This window comes from Dioszegia hungarica (genome assembly GCF_025882075.1).
Source record: "Dioszegia hungarica strain PDD-24b-2 chromosome Unknown MKK02contig_19, whole genome shotgun sequence".
Lineage (NCBI taxonomy): Eukaryota > Fungi > Basidiomycota > Tremellomycetes > Tremellales > Bulleribasidiaceae > Dioszegia > Dioszegia hungarica.
The window spans coordinates 535,746-559,636 of NW_026515776.1; the positions used below are offsets into that span (position 1 = coordinate 535,746).

At 55.7% G+C, this 23,891-nt stretch overlaps 9 protein-coding genes across 9 annotated transcripts; 6 read left to right on the forward strand and 3 right to left on the reverse strand.

Annotated features, from left to right (window-relative positions):
- Positions 1-349: 349 nt before the first annotated feature.
- MKK02DRAFT_39306 (glycosyl hydrolases family 31-domain-containing protein) lies at positions 350-4,720 on the forward strand (the record flags this gene model as incomplete). Its single annotated transcript, XM_053090531.1, has 14 exons — positions 350-1,112; positions 1,715-1,849; positions 1,911-2,661; positions 2,705-2,893; positions 2,946-3,049; positions 3,095-3,180; positions 3,243-3,346; positions 3,406-3,513; positions 3,564-3,639; positions 3,697-3,815; positions 3,867-3,992; positions 4,049-4,226; positions 4,280-4,496; positions 4,548-4,720. The coding sequence occupies 14 exons, from the start codon at positions 350-352 to the stop codon at positions 4,718-4,720; spliced, it is 3,129 nt and encodes a 1,042-aa protein (XP_052943103.1).
- Positions 4,721-5,181: 461 nt separating this feature from the next.
- On the forward strand, positions 5,182-8,293 carry MKK02DRAFT_39307 (glycosyl hydrolases family 31-domain-containing protein; the record flags this gene model as incomplete). Its single annotated transcript, XM_053090532.1, has 14 exons — positions 5,182-5,287; positions 5,335-5,469; positions 5,513-6,263; positions 6,308-6,418; positions 6,544-6,647; positions 6,701-6,786; positions 6,833-6,936; positions 6,989-7,096; positions 7,146-7,221; positions 7,267-7,385; positions 7,438-7,563; positions 7,612-7,789; positions 7,839-8,055; positions 8,106-8,293. 14 exons carry the CDS (start codon positions 5,182-5,184, stop codon positions 8,291-8,293), a joined length of 2,409 nt encoding a protein of 802 aa, XP_052943104.1.
- An 862-nt stretch (positions 8,294-9,155) lies between these two features.
- On the forward strand, positions 9,156-9,948 carry MKK02DRAFT_29179 (uncharacterized protein; the record flags this gene model as incomplete). Its single annotated transcript, XM_053087737.1, has 2 exons — positions 9,156-9,173; positions 9,247-9,948. The coding sequence occupies 2 exons, from the start codon at positions 9,156-9,158 to the stop codon at positions 9,946-9,948; spliced, it is 720 nt and encodes a 239-aa protein (XP_052943105.1).
- Positions 9,949-10,450: 502 nt separating this feature from the next.
- On the forward strand, positions 10,451-12,223 carry MKK02DRAFT_18387 (uncharacterized protein; the record flags this gene model as incomplete). The annotated part of the gene is made up of 6 exons (XM_053085937.1): positions 10,451-10,628; positions 10,698-11,244; positions 11,294-11,398; positions 11,507-11,586; positions 11,643-11,974; positions 12,068-12,223. The coding sequence occupies 6 exons, from the start codon at positions 10,451-10,453 to the stop codon at positions 12,221-12,223; spliced, it is 1,398 nt and encodes a 465-aa protein (XP_052943106.1).
- A 145-nt stretch (positions 12,224-12,368) lies between these two features.
- On the reverse strand, positions 12,369-15,720 carry MKK02DRAFT_18492 (ADC synthase; the record flags this gene model as incomplete). The annotated part of the gene is made up of 12 exons (XM_053085959.1): positions 12,369-12,484; positions 12,548-12,625; positions 12,692-12,962; positions 13,048-14,238; positions 14,307-14,474; positions 14,541-14,783; positions 14,837-14,955; positions 15,016-15,169; positions 15,223-15,321; positions 15,378-15,459; positions 15,516-15,609; positions 15,657-15,720. The coding sequence occupies 12 exons, from the start codon at positions 15,718-15,720 to the stop codon at positions 12,369-12,371; spliced, it is 2,679 nt and encodes an 892-aa protein (XP_052943107.1).
- A 338-nt stretch (positions 15,721-16,058) lies between these two features.
- On the forward strand, positions 16,059-17,124 carry MKK02DRAFT_39311 (uncharacterized protein; the record flags this gene model as incomplete). Its single annotated transcript, XM_053090533.1, has 6 exons — positions 16,059-16,140; positions 16,222-16,350; positions 16,413-16,622; positions 16,688-16,761; positions 16,862-16,934; positions 16,991-17,124. The coding sequence occupies 6 exons, from the start codon at positions 16,059-16,061 to the stop codon at positions 17,122-17,124; spliced, it is 702 nt and encodes a 233-aa protein (XP_052943108.1).
- A 520-nt stretch (positions 17,125-17,644) lies between these two features.
- MKK02DRAFT_29183 (ribosomal large subunit biogenesis-related protein) lies at positions 17,645-18,688 on the forward strand (the record flags this gene model as incomplete). The annotated part of the gene is made up of 3 exons (XM_053087738.1): positions 17,645-17,808; positions 17,956-18,305; positions 18,480-18,688. The coding sequence occupies 3 exons, from the start codon at positions 17,645-17,647 to the stop codon at positions 18,686-18,688; spliced, it is 723 nt and encodes a 240-aa protein (XP_052943109.1).
- A 302-nt stretch (positions 18,689-18,990) lies between these two features.
- Positions 18,991-20,746, reverse strand: MKK02DRAFT_39313 (uncharacterized protein; the record flags this gene model as incomplete). Its single annotated transcript, XM_053090534.1, has 12 exons — positions 18,991-19,137; positions 19,228-19,339; positions 19,452-19,508; positions 19,559-19,594; positions 19,649-19,761; positions 19,842-19,956; positions 20,022-20,092; positions 20,151-20,200; positions 20,269-20,339; positions 20,428-20,465; positions 20,529-20,628; positions 20,688-20,746. 12 exons carry the CDS (start codon positions 20,744-20,746, stop codon positions 18,991-18,993), a joined length of 969 nt encoding a protein of 322 aa, XP_052943110.1.
- A 925-nt stretch (positions 20,747-21,671) lies between these two features.
- MKK02DRAFT_29185 (uncharacterized protein) lies at positions 21,672-23,295 on the reverse strand (the record flags this gene model as incomplete). The annotated part of the gene is made up of 12 exons (XM_053087739.1): positions 21,672-21,839; positions 21,917-22,022; positions 22,076-22,132; positions 22,204-22,239; positions 22,298-22,410; positions 22,455-22,569; positions 22,641-22,711; positions 22,759-22,808; positions 22,859-22,929; positions 22,979-23,016; positions 23,072-23,171; positions 23,225-23,295. The coding sequence occupies 12 exons, from the start codon at positions 23,293-23,295 to the stop codon at positions 21,672-21,674; spliced, it is 996 nt and encodes a 331-aa protein (XP_052943111.1).
- Between the last annotated feature and the right edge of the window lie 596 nt (positions 23,296-23,891).

Below are 23,891 nucleotides of genomic sequence, written 5' to 3' on the forward strand. Positions count from 1 at the left end.
GCAGTGCATGAAAGGATCGTCAGAGACTCACCAAGGCGCAGTGAGATCTGGTCTTTTCCCCACTTTGCGATGATGTAGCTGGGAAGGGGTTCCGCAAAGGATGGCTAGACTAAAGTGTCTGAGCGTGGGTGGCGAGACCGACCTGTGCACAAGCTGAAAGGATGCTCGACAAGGCCCTGGGCGCTCAAGAGGATATAAGGCTGTCCTCCAGGCCATCCCGCCTTCGCTCGTTTGAATATCTACCTTCCACCCCCATCCACAGCGCTGCCACATCCCAAGCCCGGACTGTCCTACTCCGCTCGCTTTCACATCTGACAAGCGCACGAAGCCGAGCCTCGCAACGACCACCATGGCAGACAAATCCGATCCCAGTGTCCAGGACTGTCCCGATGACCGTCTGACCGCGCCGCTTGAAGAGGAGTGGAACCACATTGAGACATTTCTGCTTGCAGACGAGCATTCAGTGCCCAGGGTCCCAGCGTCACTGGCGTCTGCTCACCGAGCTTTCAGCCAACCAGTGTACAAGGAGGGATCCGTTCCGATGAACTTGGCCCTGAACGTCGGGACGTGGGAACCGAAACGACCGCTATACCTGGACCGGGACGTCAACTCTGAATGTGTCACACTGAAGACTCACTCTACTTTCGACAACACCCAGGTAGCTTTTCGGTTTGCCAGAAACAATGCCCCGAAGCACCAAGGGATGGCGGAGGTGGCACAGGATGTGGAGGAAGCGACGGCTTCGTTGATCAAAGAGCTGTTCAAGAAGACTTTCACCGACACCGATGACAACAGAGCCAGCAAAGCCACAACTGCTGTCTCGGAACTAGTCAAGGCGCGCAATCGAGCAAGCACATCGACCGAGTCGGTCGACAAGCGATCACTTGAGTTCAGAACTCTCACTGCTGATCAAAAGGCTACATTCGCTTTTTGGGTCAAGCGTTACGAGGGAGCAGGACCTGAGGCCGCGGGGATCATGAATGCCGAGACAGGAGCAGAGTCTGTGTGGATACCCCATACCATCACTTTGGGCCAGTTCGAGGGTGGCATGAAACGAAGAGTGATCATACTGGCGGGTGTCGACACGACGGAGTATACCCCTGAGGAAGATGGTGATTTTGTGCTGTTACCTGAGTCGATAGAGGGCTAGAATTCCTCATACCATATCGTGTGGATGTCATATGCGGCATATGATTCCATACTTCTCCTCTATATGCAGCGCGGTCTCCAGTGTAAGCCAGGATGAATCTATGCCACCGCTAGCAGGGGCTCGACGACGCAGGTGAAGCGTCACGCTGGAAGTTCAGTCTTTCGACATCACCTCTAGCTGGCAGCCTAGCTTCGATCCCAGCAGCCAGAGCCAAGCGAGCTTGTCAACACGCTGGCCATCTGAGCATGATTCGGTATCGGTCAAGCTGGCTGCCGCCACATGCCACATGACGCTTACGGCATCCCCTTACCCCGCTGCCGCAGCTGTACCTTCCCCGCAAGCAACACTACATGCTGCATTGATCGATCATCCTCGCTCCTTTGCTGTATGCGAAGTCCAATCTATCTATCTACATGCAGTATCTCAATACCATATTGGGTGCCCTTCCGGGGCTAGGCACGAAGAGAGCGGCACAGGTGGCCTTAGCAGCGGACCTCTCCAAGTCTCCCGGTGTGTAGATGAGATCCGGCTCTCTGGCTTTGCGAGTCAAGGGCTGAACCGCAGGCTACAAGCTGCTCAGCCAGATCGAGAAGACGGATGGATACTATGGGAGCCTTGTCCTGGCTGGTGATCCACTCAATGCATATGGAACTGACATCGAGGAGCTTGAATTATCGGTTGAGTATCAATCTGACAGCCGTGAGTGTACTTCTGCTCGTCGCGCTGATCTCGAGCCATCAGACTACGGCTGACATACAAGGTCTCCATGTCCATATCTCGGACTCTGCGAAGAAGCAGTTCCAAATCCCCTCATCCACCTTTCCCCGACCCCCCGCATCCACCTCAGCCGACCTCCAGTCCCAGCTGGAGTTCCACCACACCGCCGATCCCTTTGCCTTTTGGGTAACTCGCCGCTCCACCTCCGAAGTCATCTTTGACATACGGTCCCATGCGTTCATCTTCTCGGATCAACATCTCCAGCTCACAACATCCCTTCCCGCGCAGAGTAACATCTATGGTCCCGGCGAGATTGTGGCTGGCTCTGGTTTCCGCCGCAGCGCAACAAAGGATCGTACGACGCTATGGAACCGCGATGCTGGGACCCCGGTCGACGAGAACATCTACGGAGCTCACCCATTCTACCTATCGTCGACGCCAAGCGGTTCATTCGGGGTCTTCCTCCTCAATTCGCATGCCATGGAGATGACCACCAAGGATGGGCAGATGACGTATGATATCCTCGGCGGGACATTTGACTTCTACTTTTTGTCGGGGCCGACGCCGATGGATGTCGTCAGGCAGTACTCGGAGGTCGTACGCAGACCAGCGAAAGTTCCATTCTGGGCCTTCGGGCTGCACATGTGTCGGTGGAACGGGGACTGGCGGACGCCCGAGGATGTCAAGGAGGTGGTGCGCAAAATGAAGGAGGCAGACGTGCCGCTGGAGACGGTCTGGTCGGATCTGGATTATATGGACCGGTTCCGGAACTTTGAAGGCGGGGAGAAGTGGAGGTGAGCTACTATCGGCGAGAGACGATGATGAGCTGACGAGCAGTCATGACAAGTACAAGGATTTTGTCGATTACCTGCACGCCAATAAGCAGCACTACATCCCCATCGTCGATGCTGCTATCGCCAAACCGAAAGCAGGGGATCCGTACATGGCCTATGACCGCGGGGTCGAGCTGGATATCTTCATTAAGGCGGACGATGGCAAGGTATATGTCGGCGAGGTGTGGCCGGGGTGAGTCTTGGACATCTCGTAGATCATGATGGGGAGGGGCTGACATGTACAGCGAGGCGGTATACCCAGACTGGACCGCCAAGAACGTACAAGTATGGTGGCAGGAGTGTTTTGATCATTATCGCAAGACAGCCGAATACGACGGGATATGGCTAGGTGAGGTACTCATGGAGCCTGCATATATCTCGAGCTGACTGTCAGATATGAACGAGCCGTCCAACTTCCAGATGACCAAAGACAGGCCAAAAGGAGACGCTAAGAACAAGCTCAACTTTCCTCCGTTCAAGGTTGGCTTGTCTCACCGCTTGATTGGATCTCAACTCGAAGGCGGGGCCAGCTGACAAGGCAGATAAAGAATGGATACCCGAACTTCTGGGACAAGACTGTCGACCCCAGTGCCAAGCTAGCCGATGGGTACAATCACTACCACGAGCATAATATCTGGGCACACGAGTGAGTATAGCCGCTCATCATTCTGTAGCCATCAGAGAACGTCAGCTGATAGTCGCCAGGCAGAACCTCGCAATGCACAAAGTCTTGCTGGAGCAGTCGCCCAACAAGCGGCCGTTCGTCATCACGCGCAGTACCTTTGCTGGTACAGGCAAGGTGTCAGGACACTGGTGAGCTGTTTTGTACCTAGTGTATGGAAGACCGTGAGCTGATTATTCAGGCTCGGCGACAACTACTCCAGTTGGGAATCCATGCGGCATTCTCTCCAGGGTGTACTCCAGTTCCAGCTCTTTCAGGTGAGCTTTTGCTATCTCCGCTGTGTTTCGTGGTGTGGGATTTGAGCTAACCTGCAGATACCCATGGTCGGAGCGGACGCCTGCGGGTTCGGTGAAGATTGCACTGAAGAGCTCGCCAATCGATGGATGCAGCTCGCGGCCTTCACACCTTTCTACCGCAATCACAATGCCCTGGAGTGAGTTTAATTCCCCTTCACGTGCGGACGAGCGACAAGCTGACTCTGCAGTTGTGTAGATCAGGAGCCGTATCGCTGGAAGTCGGTAGCTGAGGCTAGCAAGAAGGTGCTGCATACGCGGTACCAGCTGTTGCCGTACTGGGAAACACTTTTCGCTCAGGCTCACAAGGACGGAACGTAAGTCTAGTTCGCCGCTCGTTCGACATGGCTGAACAAGACGGCTGATGGTGTAGCCTGCCTCTTCGACCGTTATTCTTCGAGTTTGACAAGCCCGAGCTGGCGGGTGTGGAGGAGCAATGGCTCATCGGGGATAGTCTGCTCATCACGCCTGTTTTGCGCGAGGGGGAGACGGAAGTCAAGGGGTATTTCCCAGATGCAGGCGGGGCTTGGAGGGACTGGTACACCCATCATGTGAGCTCAGCGACTCCATTCTACTACACGCGGGCATGAGCTGATCTCTGCAGGCCATTCAAGTCGACGATAACAATCAAGCTACCCTCCCTACCCCTCTTGGAAGCATCAACGTCCATATCCGACCCGGATCCATCATCCTCATCCACACCGACCCCGCTTATAACCTCACTGATACCCGCACTTCAGAGTATGGGCTTGTCGTCTCGCTGGACGCCAAGGGGGAGGCAAAGGGGATGGCTATTCTTGATGATGGACTGAGCGTGGAGGGTGAGTTTATCGAGCTCTCTCACAGCGGGAGAGTGCGGCTGATGATATCAGGTTCCGAGACGATCGTCGACTTCTCTGCTTCGGCTCGGAAGCTCGTCATCAAGGCGAAGGGAGACTATACCGCTGCTCCCAAATTGACGAAAATCACGATAATGGAGGAAGAGCAAGAGACCAGGCTCGATGTGTCGGTCGATCTCACAAAGGGCAGAGAAGTGCCGTACTGAGATGTCATCATCTGTCCGAGGGCACTTTGCTTACCATCCTGATCAATCTCTATCCAAGCTGCAGGCCCCTTCAGACTTGCTGACCACCATTGTCGACTATGTCGGGACGCTGCATACAGCTAACGGATCTCATGCTCTCGTGGTCTAATCAGAAAATTGGCGAGATCAGTCTGCTCTTGCTTTGAGGTGAGCAGGGTCAATCACCCCTTGAACTCGAAGGGGAAGTACAAGGTCAATCCGTGTGCCTTTGCCTCAGGATCGTAGTCGCCAGATGCGGCCTGAAGGATGCCTTTGCGGCCCGCGAAAGCAGCTTTACATTGCCCATCCCCCCTGACAGCCCTTCAAAGGCCAGTCGGTTCCGAGTCTCTTTCCATTGTCGATCTGGGCCGGCTCTGTATCGTATCTATCCGGCTCTGCCTCCTCACCGAGCCACACAAACCCCCACCCTCTTCTCGCTCGCAATGCGTCTCGCCAGCACCCTGCTGAGTGCGCTGGCGGCTTCTCCAGCTCTCGGACACGCAGTCAACAAAGCCCGAGCCAGAGGAGCCGACCTGTCCAAAGCACCTGGTAAGCGCATCTCACCTGCACTGCCAGGATCAGCGCTGACATGGTAGGGTACAAGCTGGAAAAGGTCGCGACGACCTCTAGCGGGCTTACTGGATCGTTGACATTGACTGGACGGGCTCTGAATGCCTATGGTGCGGACATCAAGCAGCTGGACCTGCTAGTAGAGTACCAGTCGCCCAATCGTAAGTCTTCAATTGATAACTAGAGGCGCAGCTGACGATGTAGGTCTGCATGTCCATATCTCCGATACGGCCAAGAAGCAATTTCAGATCCCCTCCTCGACCTTCCCTCGTCCTCCAACCTCGACCGCCGCGCCGTCAGACTCGGACCTCGAATTCCACAGCACCGACTCTGCCTTCTCCTTCTGGATCACCCGCCGCTCCACCTCCGAGGTCATCTTTGACACACGCAACCACCCCTTCGTCTTCTCGGACCAGCTTCTCGAACTGACCACCTCCATTCCGGACAAGAACGACATCTATGGTCCCGGCGAAATCGTCTCGTCCTCTGGCTTCCGGCGCAACCCTACCAAGGACAAGACGACCATGTGGAACCGAGACGCCGCGTCGCCGACAGATGAGAACATGTACGGCTCCCACCCCTTCTACATCTCATCCTCCCCCGGCGGGTCGTTCGGTGTCTTTCTGCTCAACTCGCACGGGATGGACATGGTCACTCAGGATCGGACGATGAAGTACAATGTCCTAGGTGGGACGTTTGACTTCTACTTCTTGTCCGGCCCGACCCCGATGGATGTGATCAGGCAGTACTCGGAGGTGGTTGGCAAGCCGGCGAGGATGCCGTTCTGGGCGTTCGGGTTCCACATGTGCCGATGGGGCGGGGACTGGAAGACCCCCGAGGGCGTCAAGGGGGTGATCCAGAAGATGAAGGATGCTGGCGTGCCGTTCGAAACGGTCTGGTCGGACTTGGACTACATGGATGGACTGAGAAATTTTGAAGCCAAACCCGAGTGGAGGTGAGTCATGGATCGCACATGAGGCGGCTGAGCTGACTGGACAGAGGAGACAAGTACAAGGGCCTCGTCGATCAGATCCACAAGAACAAGCAGCACTATATCCCCATTGTCGATCCCGCTATCGGGTTCAAGGGGCAGAATGACAAGTATCAGCCGTACGTTCGGGGCAAGGAACTCAAGGTTTCATCAAGAATGACGACGGGAAGGACTACGTCGGAGTCTCATCGCCTGGGTGAGTACTTTCAATGACGGCAGCGAGTGGTAAGCTGACTGAGAATAGGCAGGTGTTATGGCCTGATTGGGCCGCAAATGGGACGCAGCAATGGTGGAAGGAGTCATTCGACCATTATCGGGAGACTGCCAAGTACGACGGGATCTGGCTCGGTGAGTTAGCTGCTCCGTATGATGCGACAAGAAGATGGGAGCTGATCGAGCAGATAAGAATGAGCCGGCAAACCCGCAGAAGGGAAGAGATAGACCTGGCGGCAATATCAACCAGAAGCTCAATTCTCCTAGATATACGGTCAGTCTACCTTCGGAGATATGAAGATTGCCAGCTGACAAAGTAGATCCACCATGGTACACAGCTCTTCTGGGATGGGACAATCAGCCCTAGCGCCAAGCTTGCCGACGGATTCAACCACTACCACGAGCACAACATCTGGGGATTTGAGTGAGTTTGCCGGCAGAATGGTGAACATGGTGGGTCTCGCTGACCCTCGCAGACAAAATTTAGCGACACATAAGGTCCTGCTGGAGCAGACTCCAGGTGTCCGACCCTTCATCATCACCCGAAGTACATCCGCAGGTATCGGTCGCGTCTCGGGGCACTGGTAAGCCGTCTAGCAAGCAAGGCGTTTGCGCACATGAGCTGACGCGTAGGCTTGGGGATAACTTTTCAAGCTGGACATCGATGAAGCAGTCCATTCAAGGTGTACTCCAGTTCCAGATGTTCCAGGTAAGCTTGTCCATCCCGTTCCGGCAGATAGGCGCTGATGAGTAGATACCCATGGTAGGCGCCGATGCGGGTGGATTCTTGTGGGACTGTACGGAAGAGCTCGCGAATAGGTGGATGCAGCTCGCCGCCTTCACGCCGTTCTTCAGGAACCATAATGCCGCTGGGTGAGTTTAGCCTCAGCGAGAACTCTTGTGGATGTAATGCTGAATTTGGCAGGACGAAAGACCAAGAACCATACCGCTGGAAGTCGGTAGCAGAAGCCACCAAGAAGGCTTTGACAGCTCGATATCAACTACTGCCGTACTGGGAGACGCTGTTTGCGCAGGCAAGCAAGGATGGAACGTGGGTCCGACTTATTGAGTGGATGAGTGTACGTACTGACATCAACAGACCGCCTGTACGACCCCTTGTGTTCGAATTTCCTGAGCCACAATATGCTGGTGTGGAAGAGCAGTTCCTCGTCGGGCCGAATCTACTCATCACGCCTGTACTGAAGGAAGGCGGGAAGTCAGTCAAGGGGTTCTTTCCCAAAGATGGTGGTGCGTGGCGAGACTGGTTCACCCACAAGGTCAGTCTCATCTGCTGGTTTGCCCCGCGAGGCATTGCTGACTCTTCAGGCGCTCAAGGTCGACGACGAGAATCAAGCCGACATCCCCACTCCCCTCGGCAATATCAACGTACATATCCGTCCCGGATCGATATTTCTCATTCACTCGACCCCAGCCTACAGCCTCACGGACACCCGTACGTCAGAATACGGGATCATCATCTCGCTCAACGACGTATGGGCAGCAAAGGGAACGGCAATTCTCGATGACGGGCTCAGTACAGAGGGTGAGTAGCCTGGATGAGAGTCTTACCAGGGTCTGGCTGACATGATTTAGGCCCAGAAACAATCGTCACTTTTGAGGTGGTGGCCGCCTCAAAGACCTTGACTATCAAGTCAACGGGTGACTATGCTGGAGCACCGATGATGACGGAGGTGACGGTACTGGGTGCGGGAGAGGGGGACGAGGAGAAGGTGATTACTGGCAAGCTGGACTTGAGCAGGGGCGGGAGCGTCGTATGGTAACGCGGGAAGTCAGGTTGTTCGGTGTCCAGTACTGCGATACCCAGATTCAGGTTTTCCTCACCGAAGTAGTGCTCTAAGTCCCTTTGACACATACTAATGCATCTTTGGACTAACTAACCACTATCAAACTGATCGAACGAGGTTAGATGGGAGCTAGGTTGTCAGCCACGCCGACCTATGTATCGAGCCGGTACAGCGATCCAGGGATCTTACCGACAATCTTCGGAACTGTTCACAATTACTATACGAGGCGCTGTATGCTGCCCGGACCATAGCAGAGGCCCTATCCCTGGGCCAGCAAAGGACGACTTGCGTGACCGAGTACTGGTAGATCATGCCAGGCAGCTTCTGTGAATATGCGAGGCGGACCGAGCAGTACTGGTAAGACGTGGGCGCGGCACTATTGTAACATGTACGCATGTAATGATTAGACTCATACAAAAGATGGTTCCTCGAATGTACATCGTGAATCGTACGGTTTGACTATAGGTCAGCGCCGCAACGGGTCAGCGAGACGCTCCATTCGCGGCGTGGTCCGGATCCGCACAGGTCCACGCCACCCAATCGCGATAAGAGCAGGGGGAGAACTGAAAGGACTATCAGTACGTTACGTGTACGGACATCGCTTCACGGTTGGCAAAGTGGGGGAACACAAAGGTGAGCGCTGAGCAGAGGCGATCGTTATCGAGCGCGTGGCTCACGGGGCAGAGCAGACGATCAAAAGATCGGTCAAATCGGTCGTGGCTAGACAGACCTATATGAGCAGCTCTTTCCCCTCCTCCTCTGCTCGTCATCTTGTGGCATCATACATATCCTGATTATCCTTCCCATCTATCAAAATGCGCTCGCATTTCATCACGACATGTCTCCCAACCATCCCGTGAGTCCCAGAGCATCGATTTCAATATGGGGAGGAACGTTTTTGCATGATTCAGCACGCTGATGACTAATAGGATTCAGACTCCACATTCTCTGCCCTTGATGAGCACAAGTATCGCACCGGAGTCGCGAGATCTGTTGTGGTCGACCAGGAGAAGATGACGCCCTTCCATCTCAGCGCGTTGGGAACAGGGCCTCTCGTCGTGAGCTTGGCAATCCGCCAGACCGCCGATGACGACAGCGACGGCAGTAGCTTTCTCATTGGCATTGACTTCATCAAAGTGCCCAATAGTCAACAGGAGGCGGCCCAGGAGATGATGCAACTGGCGATCGACCAGTGCCCAAAGAGCAGTTCTGAGCTCGAGGACTTCCTCCAAGACACTCACACCGCCGCAACATTCAAGGATCTCATCGAGGCCGGGTATGAGGATGATTTGACGGGCCTCCAAGCAGATGAGCGGCCTACATGGACTCTCTCTGACGGTCAATCTGCCGCCACCTCCAAGGCCTGCCAGGTTGGCGCTGCAGACAGTGTGGCTCTCCTTGCCTGGTGTCGTGCGAGAGGAGCGGCTTTCACATGGGATGAGTCCGTGCTGAGCTTGGGGACAGACGAGGACGATCCTTCGGCCAGTCGGGAATTCCGAGTCAGAGTTCCCTGCCCTATGAGTGCGTTGGTGCAGTCGATGAAGGGCACGTTGTTGGTGGTGCATGAGGGCGGAGCGGAAGCCGGCGCCACGGATGACAATGTTGCAGTCAAGGAAGAGGTCTCCGCATGAGTCTCGGTGCGATGAATGGTCTTGAACTCATGTGATATCATGCTGAGTACATGGATGGATAGCGTGCCACGAGAGCTTTGAGTGTCGCGTAGCCCACCCTACGCTCCGTCGTTGATGGCACTAGTCTGACTGGAAACCTATCAGGTCACGACTACACCATCGAAAGCTGTCATGCAACGGAACTCAATAGTATTTGAGGTACCATGGCTACTGCAGTACCGGTACTGGCAATGTGGCGCGCTTTCAGGACCGCATTGCCACCCAGTCACGTCTCGCCTCGCCCCACGATCCCCCACTTTCCCCACCCGGACCCGACCGATAATGAATGCCGGCATGTTCCACATTCCTCGGCCGGAGCCTGTGATCGCGCAGCGCCGAGGACTGAGTCAAGCTTTGCACTTAAGCGAGCTAAACATCTGGGCAAGATGCAGGACATGTACTGTACCTACACACTCACTACAGACCTGCAGATAGCTCTCTCAGCCCACATCAAACAAGCGCGATGCCGATCTCAACCTATGTTCCCCGCGACACGCTCCGGACCGAATTCTCGGCGGCGTTATCAGAAATGTATCGGGTCGAGGTTCCGCTCTATGGGGACTTGGTCGAGCTGGTCGATGAGATCAATGGGGGGGTGGTGAAGAAGGAAGGTGATCATCTCGGGGAGTGGCAGTCTGCAGGTATGTCCCTTCTAACCCAGCCATGTCATCTATCGGTACTCCCGCCAGTGGACCGGAGCTGATCCCCAGACCGTCTCAATGTCGAGCGACACGGCGCTATCCGCCTCGGTACACCCCACGAGCTCCATACCATCTCACGCCTATTCGCTCTCCTCGGCATGTACCCTGTGGGGTACTACGACCTCTCAACGTCCGGCGTTCCCGTCCATTCTACCGCTTTCCGCCCCTTGTCCCCTTCTGCACTCGCCATCAACCCCTTCCGGGTCTTCACATCCCTCCTTCGCCCTGAGCTCATTCTCGACACTCGTCTCCGCGAAGAGTGCCTCGCCATCCTGTCCAAACGAAACATCTTCCATCCTCACCTTCTTCCGCTCATCGCTAAGGCGGAGAATCAAGGCGGATTGGGTAGGAGCGACGCGGCGGAGTTAGTCGAGTACGCGCTGGAGACGTTTAGGTGGCATGAGCGGAGTCTGGTCTGTCGGGAGACATACAGCCGGATGAGAAAGGCGCATCCGCTCTTGGCGGACATAGCGGGGTTTAGGGGCCCGCATATCAACCATTTGACCCCAAGGGTGTTGGATATTGATGCGGCGCAGAAGAGCATGGAAGGCAGGGGGTGAGTCTGAGCTCATGTCTCTTCTGATGGGGCTGAGACTGATGGACAGTATTCCGCCCAAGGATATCATCGAAGGCCCACCGAACAGACTCTGCCCTATCCTCCTCCGTCAAACGTCCTTCAAGGCCTTGACTGAGCCCATCCTCTTTGCCGAGTTCGACAGCGACGACGGCTCGATCGAGGAGGAGGCGGTAGCCGAAGACTTTGCGCCGGGGTCAATGGGCAGTGTGGCGAGTGCTCGGACGGCGCAGAGTAGTCGGAGAGGTTCAGGCGGGGAGATGGGAAGCCATCGGGCGAGGTTTGGGGAGATTGAGTCGAGGGGTGCTGCGTTAACCCCAAAGGGTGAGTGTATCTTCCCGCTTCACAGAGTCTCAGCAGGTATCGGAGCTGAGACGTAGGTCATGAGCTGTACCTCTCCCTTCTTGCCAAAGTCCCGGTCGTCCCTGGCGAAACAAACGAAGCGCACCAGCTCAAACTCGCCGTCGCGTTCGAGGCGTTTCCGGATACATGGGCTGAGATTCGGACTCAGAAACTCGCATATTTCCGCTATTTCACCCGCCCCACCAGCTCCACCATGTTCGGCGGTATCGTGTCCCAAGCGGACGCCGAGTCTCGACCTACACCGGAGACGCTAGAGGAGCTCATCGTCAGCGGAAAAGTCGGATTCGAGCCGATCGTATACGAAGACTTCCTCCCCGCGAGTGCAGCGGGGATATTCCAGTCCAACCTTGTCGAGTCGGCTTGGGCCTCTGCTATCAATGGGGAGATGGGAAGAGGGGGTCATTCGAGGGAAAGCACCGTCACTGCCCGTTCGGCTCGTGAGGATCAGAGGGGCCCGGAGACGGAAACAACAGAGTCGAGCCGGGAGGTGTTTGAGCGAGCGCTGGGTGGGAAAGTAGCGGATTACTGGGAGCTCTACGAAGCGATGGAGGAGGCTAGTCTTGTGGAGGTTGCGAAGGCGTTCGGGATGAGGTGTTGAATAGTATTGTCGCGCGGGATTCAGGTTATTAGCGATATCTGCCTGGCTAGCTTGACGAGATGTAAGATTAGTAGTCAATATGGCCTGCCTTGATCATAGCCCTTTTGCATCCCAAAAAAGAGTCCACAAACCACAAAGCCCAAGTTTAAGCTACCCCGTTCAGCTTCCCAACGACAGACCGCACTTTTGTCAATACCTCGTCCCACTCCTTCTCGGGGTCCGAGAGCCATGTGATGGCCCCGCCAGCGCCCAGGCTCAACTCTGGTTGGTTAGCTCTGATCCTCTACTTTGCGATCGAAGGGGGCAGAGATCCGCTGTACTTACGATCACCCTTGAGCACGATAGTCCGAATGACGACGCTGAGATCTGCCGTCCCGTCGATCGAAAAGTAGCCGAGGCAGCCTAAAGCCTCAGCGCAACCCTTCCTGTTCCTCCTCCCTTCCCCAAAAGACCCAAAGCAGAACTCACCCGAATACACCCCCCTCCTCCCTTCCTCCCCCTCATCAGGTTCAATCCCCTCCAACAACCCTACACTCCGCAATTTTGGAGCCCCCGTCATGCTCCCCGGCGGGAAACATCTAGCTACCGCCTCTACGACGCCTACGTTCGGCGCGAGCTGGCCGCGGACGGTGGTGACGAGATTGTGGACGCCGTATGACTCTAAAGCGATGAGTTTGGGGACGAGGACGGAGGAGGGGGGACAGGAGGATAGGAGGTCGGCGCGGATCAGGTCGACGATCTGGGGTAGGTCAGCTCAAATTGCGAGGCAATTGGGAGTCGCGGATATGGGGGTGGTGTGACCGAGCCAAAGACATGTCACTCACCATGAGATTCTCGGCCCGTTCTTTCGGATCCAACCTCAACTCCTCTCCTATCCGCCTATCTTCCTCCCTCGCCCACTCTGCACACCTCTCCCCACCCAGACATCCCCCTCTTTCCTCGTAGTCCCCCATCTCAGTGGAAGACCGACAAACACATGCGCCCGGCTTGACCCGCGCTCGTGTACCCTTTATAGGCATCATCTCCACCACGCCCTTTTCGATCTTGAGGAATCGTTCGGGCGAGGACGAGATGATGGCTATACCCGCGGCGGTAGTCTGGGTGCGAGAGGTGGATCGAGAGGGAAGGGTGGGGAAGTGGAGGTATGTCGAGTAGTAGGCGGGGTTGGCGGTCCGGAGGTGGAGGTAGAGACTGAGGGGGTCGGTGAGACCGTCGCTGGCGCCGATATCGGCGGGCGAAGAGGAGAGAGCGGGCGCCGCTGTAGAGGATGAGGAGGAGGATGGAGGTAGCGTGGCAGTGAATTTGGTGGTGAGAGTCAACTCGTATGACTCCCCTTGTCGGATCGCCTCCCGACAGACCCCGATCCGCCTCTTGTACTCTTGGCCCGTCGAGACAGGCTTGAAGTCCGGTAATCTCGACACTGGAAGTACAGTCGGTGCGGGAACGTTTGCTAGTGTGTTGGAGATATCGGCGGACCAAGTGTCGAAGGTAGATTGGGGAGAAGCGAAGGTGATTCCGACAGAGAGGAGCCAGGGAATCATACCCCCGCCTTCGTCCTTCTCGTCGGTATGGCCTGAGGACCCGATAGACTCGTCGAGTACGATGCCCTCCGCGACCCATTCTCCGTCCGACCGCCTCTCGAGGATATGATCACACCACGCCCACGCAGCATCCACCTCTTCTCGCTCTGCTGCGTCCCCATTTCGTTCCCCGCGCACCCGCTTAGACCGCCTTGCATACCCCGCCAGACTCTCCGACTTCATCTCGTATCCCATCCAGCCCACCCAACCGCCTTTCCATCCCCCAGGTGCCTCTCGATCCGACCCCACCCCTGGCGTAAGAGTGGCGGAAAGCCATTTCTGCCCTTCCCCGAACCACGCCCAAAATGTCTCTTCCTCCAGACTCAAAGACACCGGTGACGCGCCAGAACGATGGAGGGCGACGCGCCGCGAAGAGAGGGAGTAGGTGAGTAGGAACAAAGGGGTAGCGAGGGAGGTTGTGGTTGGTCTGGTCGGCTGAGGGTTCAGCTACGTTCGTATAGACCAGCAGGACACGGAAGTGAATAGGCCCAAGAAGAACTTACAGTCTCCCCATCGAGCCATACCTCCCCAATAACCCTCTCCTTCCCTTTCCTACTCTGAGCCTTGACGACCGCTTGGAACACATCCCCCGTGTTCTCATGCCGGCCTATATCCCCATAGCGCCTCTCCACCAACCTCATCCTTCCGAATCCACCTCGTCCTTCTGTCCTCTCTGCTTCTTTCGGTGTTTCATCACTCCTCAGTTCCGCCGGGATCTGAGCCCCAATAGTAGAGACACTATTCGACGACCCCTCCCGCGAGATAGGGGGTGTAGGGTAGGGCGAGACCATCGGTGTGCCCCTTCCTGGCCTGTGGCCCGCGCGGCGGGATGATCCCGCCGGGGGTGTGGTGACGCGGTATGAGCACGACGCGATGATGTGTTCTGGGAGGGCAGGGTACGAGGGCGGTTGGGCGTGAAAGGTGTGTACGGAGGCGAGGAAGGAGCGGAGCAGGTCCGGGCCGCGCGTGGACGATATCGACTATAGGTGTGAGTCTGTGATCTTCACAGGCGCATGAAGAGGACAAGGCGTACCTCCGGGTGATATTGAACGCCCCATATAGGATAGTCCCGGTGGGCTAGACCCTGGATGGTGCGCTCCGACCCAACCTTGGGGGCGGACCAAGCAGTCACTTCTAGCTCATCTGGCAGGGCTGCAATGTCAGCTCACTATCACTCGTTGTCACTGGACTGGAGAAAATGGGCGAGCTTACATGCCGAATCTACAGTCAGACTGTTGTACACCACCACGTCAAAACCTCCCTCGCCCGCCTCGGTCCATTCCGGCTTAGCGAATAGACCCTTGGCGGGCCGCACGGGCGCGACGGAGATGACATGCCCATGTGTAATCCGAGGGGTGTTGATGATCTACCATGTAAGCTTGCGGAGTCATCAAGAGACAAGAGGAGGTGCGAGCCTACCTTGGCGCCGAAAGCTACTCCGATGGCTTGGTGGCCGAGACATACGCCCAAGATCGGGACGAGGTGAGATCGGAGCAGATCGAGGCCGAATCCGATGTCCTTCGAGATCAGCAATGTCCCCGAGTAGTGGTAAGGGCTGCTATGAGCTGACGCACAGCTGGTTTGTCAGGTCTCCCAGGACCAGGGGATAGAATCACACAGTCCACCGATGGCAGAATAGCTGACTGGAATTCGGCCCTGTTGTATCAGCTCCACTCGCTCTACTGCACGATCGATTCCATAGTAGAGCTCACCATGTATATCGATCATGCTTGATCACCACGACCTTCTTGAGCACCTCTTCGTCCGAGTACAGCTTTGTGAATAGCGTCAGGATATTATTTGTATCTACGAGCTTCAGCTCTGAAATATCAAAGTGCTGCTGCCAAGCTCACACGAATCGTAGTAGTCTAGTATGACCGTCCGCGGGAGGGGCGGCAGCTTTGACGTCGTACTCATGGCCTTTGACCCTGCGGCGGGACGTCGCTATGTAGCAGAGCTTATGGGGTATGATGAGTATAGATCGAGCTACGAGTCGACATTTGCAGCTGGATCTCAAACTTGCGAGAAATCGGAAACACACGGGGTTGATTACGGCACCCCTTTTCATTAGGAAATTCTGCTGCCGCTATTAGCATTTGAAGGGTCAATTTCGATTAGTATTCTATCCTCCTTACACAGCCTTACACCTATTCACACACTCTCTCTTGGGGCAGCCACAGATAGCCCCCAGCCCCCAGCCAGAGCAAGATCGCAGGGAGATCCGCCACATGCCTGAACCAGACGCTCAACATACAATGTTTGCACTCAAGGCGGCTCTACGAAAGAGCATGTTGAAGGCATTGAGGCAGATCTCTGAGCAAGAACTAAAGGCACAATGTCAGTCGGTCTTACCTCCGATACACCTTCCACCATGAAGACTACGAGACTCCTCAAGTAGTCCTGTACTGACTCTATCAGCTGACGCGGTGTTTCGCTCCCTCCTCCAGCAAGACTGGTACACCTCTGCTCGCTCTGTAGGGTGTTATCTCTCCATGGCCAAGGGGGAGCTGCAGACCGACCAGATCGTCCAGGATTTACTCAAGAGAGGTGAGGGGACTGTCCGATTGCGTCAGGCGTGACCATAGCTCTCCTTCGGATGCTGATCATAGGTGCCAAACTGTATACGCCATACCTACCCCCGCCGCCTTCAGCTCCAGCTCCGTCACCTTCAAGCTCCGATCCGCCCATATCCGCCACGAGCGAGATGCGAATGCTCAGCCTCTACTCTCCGGCTGATCTCGAGGCGTGTCCGCTGGACAAGTGGGGTATTCTGGATCCCGGGGAGACTAGGCGAGATACAGGGGAGAAGCGGGAAGACGGTGAGTAGAGCAGCTTAGTCTTCCTGCTCTGTAGCTGAACTGCTGAATACGAGCTCACACATCAGCGATGGATCATTCTGCTCCAGATCTGGATCTCATCCTCATCCCAGGCGTAGCGTTCGACGAACACTGTAACAGAGTAAGTCCCGTACCACCCCGCTGCCGGTCCCACTATTCGTTCCTTCAGCTACAGTCACCCGCTCGCCCTCAGCCGCTAGGAACAAAGCTGACCCTCTCAGCTAGGTCGCGGGAAAGCATTCTACGACCGCTACCTCGCCAACTACACCTCGACCCGAAAACGTCCTCTTTTCGGTATGCTCCCGTACCTGACCAGCTCAGATTGATAGGCGGACAAGCTGATACTCTAGTCGCTCTCGGTCTGAGCGTCCAGCTACTCCCAGCCGGAGAGATGGTACCTATCACAACAGACGACTTTACACTGGACGGCGTCATTACTCCTGATCGGACCATCTGGCGCAGGGGCACCAAAGAGCAAGCATAACGAGCGGGCGCACGGACTTGGCGATCTGGAAGCCGAAGGCAGCTTTGCGCGATGGTGGGGTAGATACTCCCCGACATCCCCAATTTCAAGTCAGAGACGGCCATTGCGTGTTGTCTCGTACGATGTGAGTCCCGTCTCACGCACTTGTGTGCTGGACTCTTCGCTTGGATCGTGGTCGTGGCTGATCCGTCGGCCGAGTGGCACCAGCCATAACTACCGAGCCTGGGTCTGGCACTTCGCTATGGAGCGTCGACCTCGGGAAGGGATTGAGCTTTCGCCGAGGCCACACCCAAACCCCTGCTAGCTGGTCAGTATGGGCATAGCCTCGTGTCTACGGCCGTCTCCATAGCATGAAACACCTCCTCGCTCCCCGCCACGTTCATATGCGCATGTATGCTCGTGTTTCATCGTGTTACGTAAATCAGATTTTCACTGCTCAGCATCAACACCTATAGCTACAAGTAGCTTCTCTATACACCTCCCTAGTTCCAGACCTCATAGTAATAGTGCATCGGCAGCCATGGCGAACCCACGACAACGTTCCAAGTCGAAATCGCATAAGTCGAATCAGCCCTCTCTGAACCAGAAGAGGAGGTTGCATCAGAAATTGAGGAGGAAGCCGGATATGAATGGGCCGGGGGTATTGCAGGAGAGCTGGGACAAGAAGAAGACTGTATTCCAAAAGTGGGTATATGCGGTCTCTCTCGGGTCACCAGCTCGGTGGACAAGCGTCGGACAGTAGGGCAGCAGTGTCGCAGAGGAAGGGCAAGACAAAAGACGGGGAAGACAGCAGCGAGATGAGTGGCAGAGGGGCCAAAGCTGATCAAACAGCTACGCCGCCCTAGGTCTCTTACCCAACATCCCCCTCCCCCCTCGTTCATCCTCCCGATCCTATAAAGCCTCCCTCCCCTTCCTCCCGCCCCATCTTCGACCCACTACCGGCGCTGGCGCTGGCTCAGCATTCGCAGATGAGCCGGAGACTTCAGCGTCGGCAGCGCCACCAAAGTCAAGAGCGGGGTACGGACGGATCGTGAGGGATGAAGAAGGGAATGTGATTGATATCATCATTGATCAGGAGCCTGAGCATGAGGTGCAGCCGGAAGGAGAGACGGGGATGGAGGTGGAGGATGAAGAGGAGGGAGGGGAGAGAAGAGTTGAGGGTAAGACAGATGTGGTGAGATGTGAGTTACAGTCTTTCTGGGCTTTTGTGCTCTCCTCTGCCCACCAGCATCTCCCCTTCATCCGCACCCATGTCAACCTCCCACACTTCCGTGACTCTGGTCACCTACCTCCTCTCTCCTCCAGTCCGAATCTTCAGCTTCGATGAGCAAGAACAAACGCTAATCCGGAATCAGCACTCGAAGCCCTCGCCGCCACCTCCGCCCCCGTGATCCGCCATCCCTCCACATCCGAACATGTCTGGCTGGGCCAGCTCGTGCAGAAATACGGAGACGACTCTGACGCGATGGCGAGGGATTTGAAGTTGAACGTGTGGCAGAAGACGGCAGGGGAGATTAGGCGGATGATCAAGAAGGCTGGTGGCGCGGAGCGGTTGAGGGCTTAGGGTTTGGGACCGGGACCGGGTCAGCAGATGGGAAGAGAGGACTGACGATGATGTGCTGTATTGTACTGCTAAGATCTATGATTATCATTGGAGGCACAATGCTGACATCTTGCTGATCGTAACATTCGATTATGACAAGCTAAAACTAATATACCCCTGCATACCCAAACTGAATGTCCTTACACAGCAGCCCTTTACTGCCCCAGCCCCTCCACTGGACCCTTCGATCAACGAAACTTCTCACGACCCCCTGACCCCATCCACCTTTCACATTCCATCCCCACCTTGCCGCCGCTTCGTCATCACATTCGTCGGAGTCCCGTCGTCGACGCATACTCATCTTCATGTACGTCGACGCTAGCGCCATCGTGGGCGGACTTGTCTGTCGGGTGTCGCTCATGAGCATGAGAATGGGAGCGGGACAGCATGTGCATAGGATGCGAAGATTCCTGCCACGGCGTCAGCTTTTGCACACTATCAGGGCATGGGGACAGCCGCGCGCGCGAAGCAGAAAGCAGAGAAGAGAAAGGATGACTCACCGAAGTTTGAGACTTGGACTTGGACGCCTGGGCGGTAACATTGCTAGGCGATCCAGCGCGGAAGTTGAGGGACGTGAGGAGACCGATCGTGTAGAATTTGGACTGGATGGATCTGATGATTTTAGCTAGAGCTCCGATTGATGCTGACGTTCTGACGCCGAACCGCTCCCGAGCGAGCTCCGAGATGAAGTAGCGCTCGAGTACGAACGTGAAAATGGACGTACGCAAAGATCACCCCGAGATCATATCGGCTCTGCCAAGCGATGAGCATGGCGATGGAGCTGCAGCATCAGCACTAGAGCAATACTGCGACGCGAGCAGCTAAACTTACCTCAATAGCGCGGGAGTCTGGGTCTCAAAGCATCGACTAAAAGGCGTTGTCAGCTCAGATCACAAGCAGGTAGACAGGGACGATTCTCACATGACCAAACGTCGAAGGATAGAGTCGGTATGTGACCAACCCGTCTTGATCCGTCGCAACCCCGTCGCGATAATGATGGTGATGAGTAGATCTGTGGCCAGTACCGCGCCGAGCTGTTGTCTTGTCAGCTGCATCCACAAGCTTGAGCGGGATCTAGCGGTGTATGTGGCGGCGAGACGGGGAGAGGTCTCACCCAACTGTACGCCAGTACGCTGATCGCAGGATCTTGGAAGAGCGTAGGCGACAAGGCATTGTATTTGACCGTGGTGACTCGTAGAGTCGCGGTGCAGAGCGCGAAGCTGGCCAGACTATGACGCGTCAGCGATGCGGACGACAGCTAACATTGTGATCATGTGGTAAGGCCGGTACTCACACGAAAGGCATGAGAAGTAGTCCGGGCCACCAGTGACTGTAGAATCTGCACGCTCGATCAACGTAGAAGATCTTGTGGTCAGCTCTGATTCTCTTTGGGTCAGAGTGAGGAGCTAGGCGGAAGACTCACCTGTACGAGGAGGATTGAGCTCTGGCCTATCGCTAGATCTCGGATGATGACTTTGGGATCAGCGCCTGATCTCTGGAGGTCCAACGGTCTGACTCGAGTACAGGAGGGGCTAGCTCACAGGACACACCGGCAAAAGGTACGATATTTCCGAAACTCCATACGAACATGTGGGTCGACCAGTGCATTAAGCTAAGATGGTGTCAGCTCAGTCCATTTGCGGGAGCATCACACGTATAAGAGCCAAAATCGACGTGGAGGGGCAGGATTGTTGACTCACAAGATAGTGGCTATTACAGTCAAGCCAACTGCTACACTCTGCAGTATCAGCACTGCTTCGCCTCCGCAACACACAGCATCTCAGTGGAAGGTCAGACTTACGACCATAGCGACAATATGCGTCTTGTTGGTCTGGGCATGCCGACAATAGTAGATGACCTGAACGACCACGATGCCCAGCATGATCGAGTCGAGAGCGGTGCTACACGTGTCAGCTTAAGCCCACGCTACCTTTGGAGAGGGAGAACGTGCCTGACGAACAGCGCAAGCATGAGAGGCTCGACTGTGCTCTTGAGGGCCGCTTGGAAGACCGCCGACATCCTGTTGGCCTGCTCTGGGGTGCTAAAGTGATAGGGTATCAGTAAGGTGTTTAGATAAGAGCCGACGGGAGGAAGAAGGGGTGGTCAGTATAGAACGCGACCTATAAGTGGATCTGGATCTGTACAGGTGATGATCCAAGATCTGGTACAGCCGTCCTGAAAGGACAACAGTTCCCTTCGGAACCTGGAAGGGGCAATCGCTCCGTGCCTCCGTCAGCTCGACTGTCATCCATCTCTGCCCATCCCGCTGACCCAGTAGGGATTCCGAAGGACTCATAGCAAGCGTGTAGACGAAAGGGAGGTGTCGCGAGCGAGATAATGTCAGATTGGAAACGGCGAGAGGAGAAGAGAAAGGACGTCCGCTGTCGATACCATCCTTCCGTCCTGTCCCAGATTCATTCCGGGATGCGAAGAAGATTTCGGGGAGGGCTAGACGGCTAGGCGCTAGACAGGGATAGGGAGTGCATATCGTGTGAGAAGGACTCTCCAAAGTATGGGGATGGATGAAAGGGACATGGATGAAAGGGAGATGGGTCGAGGAATGTGTGGTTCGGACGTCCGTATTCTTACCTGCCCCAAATCCGAAACCTTATCCCGATGACCCTGCAGTCCTGCTACTAGCAGGGGGAGTTGCGTAGGATAATCGGAGAGGCACGATACGGGTCAGGCCCGGTCAGAGCTACAACTTGCAGAGAATGTTGAGTCCATAGAGAGATGAGCGAGAAAGGAATGAGGCCAGCCCTAAAGCCAAAAAGTAAGGGGTTTGATTCAACGGGACTGACGACCTTGGCTACATTATCATCACAAAGTACTTGACTACGTCTCCTCCTGCTCCAGCCCAGACATGACTCGACCGCCTAGAAAGCTACACACACCCAAAGTACACCAGACCGCCAACACCCACTTCATCGCCGACGCTCCCATCTCACCGCCTCAGCGCCGTCGTAGACGCATACTCCGCCTCATCCTGCGCGCTCTCCATTTCAACATCGTGTCGTCGATGCGCGTGTTTCTCAGTAGCGAGGTGGGCTTGAGCCTGGGCCTGAGAGAGCGAGTGCGAGTGTGAGAGGATATGCATGGGGTGTGATTGATCCTGTATTGTGTCAACGACAGCGTACAGGAGAAGCCACTTCAGCGCCGAAAAGTAAGAGAGCTCATCGATGAGTACACGGGCGGCTTGGAACCGTATGACCCCGAGCTGGTTGAGTTGGCCGAGGTACCGCGAAAGTTGAGGGTGGTGAGAAGACCGACGGTGTAGATCTTGGACTGGATAGAGCTGCCTGATCAGCGAAGCGCGGATGTAGCAAGACAAGGGAGAGGGTGACTCACACGAAGATCAGGCCGATATCATACCGTCTCTGCCAGGCGATAAGGGTAGCAGCCGAGCTGAGGAACGTCAGCGTTCGTCTTGCAGACAGATGGCCAGGGGCACAGTGGATGTAGGAGAGTCGACATACCTGATGAGCGCAGGCGTCTGAGTCTCGAAGCACAGACTTGAATTCATCAGCTTCGGCCACAGCGGTGAGGAGATACAGAAGTGAAGTGGCTTACATGATGAGCCGCCGAAGCACCGAGTCGGTATGCGACCACCCGGTCTTGACTCGTCGAAGCCCGTTTGCTACCAGGAGGGTGATGAGCAGGTCCGAGGCGAGGACAAAGCCGAGCTGCAGGGTCAGCCGAGTCCGACCCTTATAGAGACACGGCTTACCCAGCTATACGCGAGCACAGCGACATCGGGATCCTCAAAGACAGTGGGGGACATGCGGTCGTACTTTCTCGTGACGGTCCGAAGAGTGGCGATTCCGAGGGAGAAGGTGGCTCCACTGAGAGCGTCAGTACCGCGGCAAGGATGCTCGAAAGGAGGGTGAAGCAGATAGATTATCGCAGTACTTACACGAAAGGACCAAGAAGCATGGCGGGCCACCAGTGCTGGTAGAGTCTGCAAGCGCGGTCGATGTAGAAGGTCTGACAGTCAGCTTGCGCCCTCCAACGCTAGACCAAGGCGGACCCACCTGAACAAGGACCACTGTGGCCATCCCGATCGCAAATTCTCGGATGACATCTGCAATATCAGCTTGACCCCTCCGCTACTCTTATAAAAAAGCCACTGACAAGGGACTTCGGTGAAGGGGATATAGTCGCCGAAATTCCATACGAACAGGTGTGTGACCCACATGACCAGGCTAGAAGTATCAGTTATGGTCGAGCATCGTGGATCGGAGTTGAACTCACAAGACGGTCGCTATGACAGTTGACGCAATGGTCATAGCCTGAAAGTCAGCTGGGGGCATATCCAAGACGATCAAGAAGGAGGGCTTGACTCACAACTATGGCGACAATGTGTTTCTTGTCGGTCCGGGCGTAGCGGCAGTACGACACGGCCTGGACGATGACGACGCCCATGAGCATGCTGTCGATGATGGCGCTAGACGCGTCAGCTCAGCTCCACTCTTCGGAGAGACGCTACTGAGAACTCACCTGACCATGAAGCCGATCATCTTGGAGCCGATCGAGTTCTTGAGCGCGAGCTGAATGAGCGGGGATGACATCTTGCTTGGGTCAATTGGGGTGACGCGTCAGTGAGTGAGAGGTAGAGGTAGAAGTGGGCGATCAGTGGGCGCTGGACGTGAGCTATATATGCGGACATCGGCTGCATGGGACTCGGTCTTGGCGGGCGCCGTACACGGCGAGGGGATCAGGTCTGCCCAAACATCACCTTTGGACAAAGCGATCGCGACCGCGCGTCCAAACGTCCGTTCGATGTAGGACTCCTGACGGAGAAAAGGAGGCTGGATGCGCGATAAGGCGCTTGCTGAGGTAGAGGCCGAGCCATTTAGACACAGCAGTGGGTGGAGGACAGCGAAGAGACGGCAAGAAGGTCATGTCAAGGCCTTTGGACAGCAACCCCGTTCGATCGTTTCTGGCAATGGAGCGGTGCCTAGCGAAAAGGACAGCTGCGAAGGATGAGCCAAGGGGCGATCGATCGAGCGATAAGGCGCTGTAAGCAATGTGGAGCTGCCATGTACATCATGTGTAAGAGGAGTCAAAGGGGCTGTGTGAGATGTGATCGCAAGGACGTCCGTTGACGAGGAATGTGGATGTGGAGATTTCTCGCCCAGGCACGGCTTCAGCGCTTCAGCCCTCA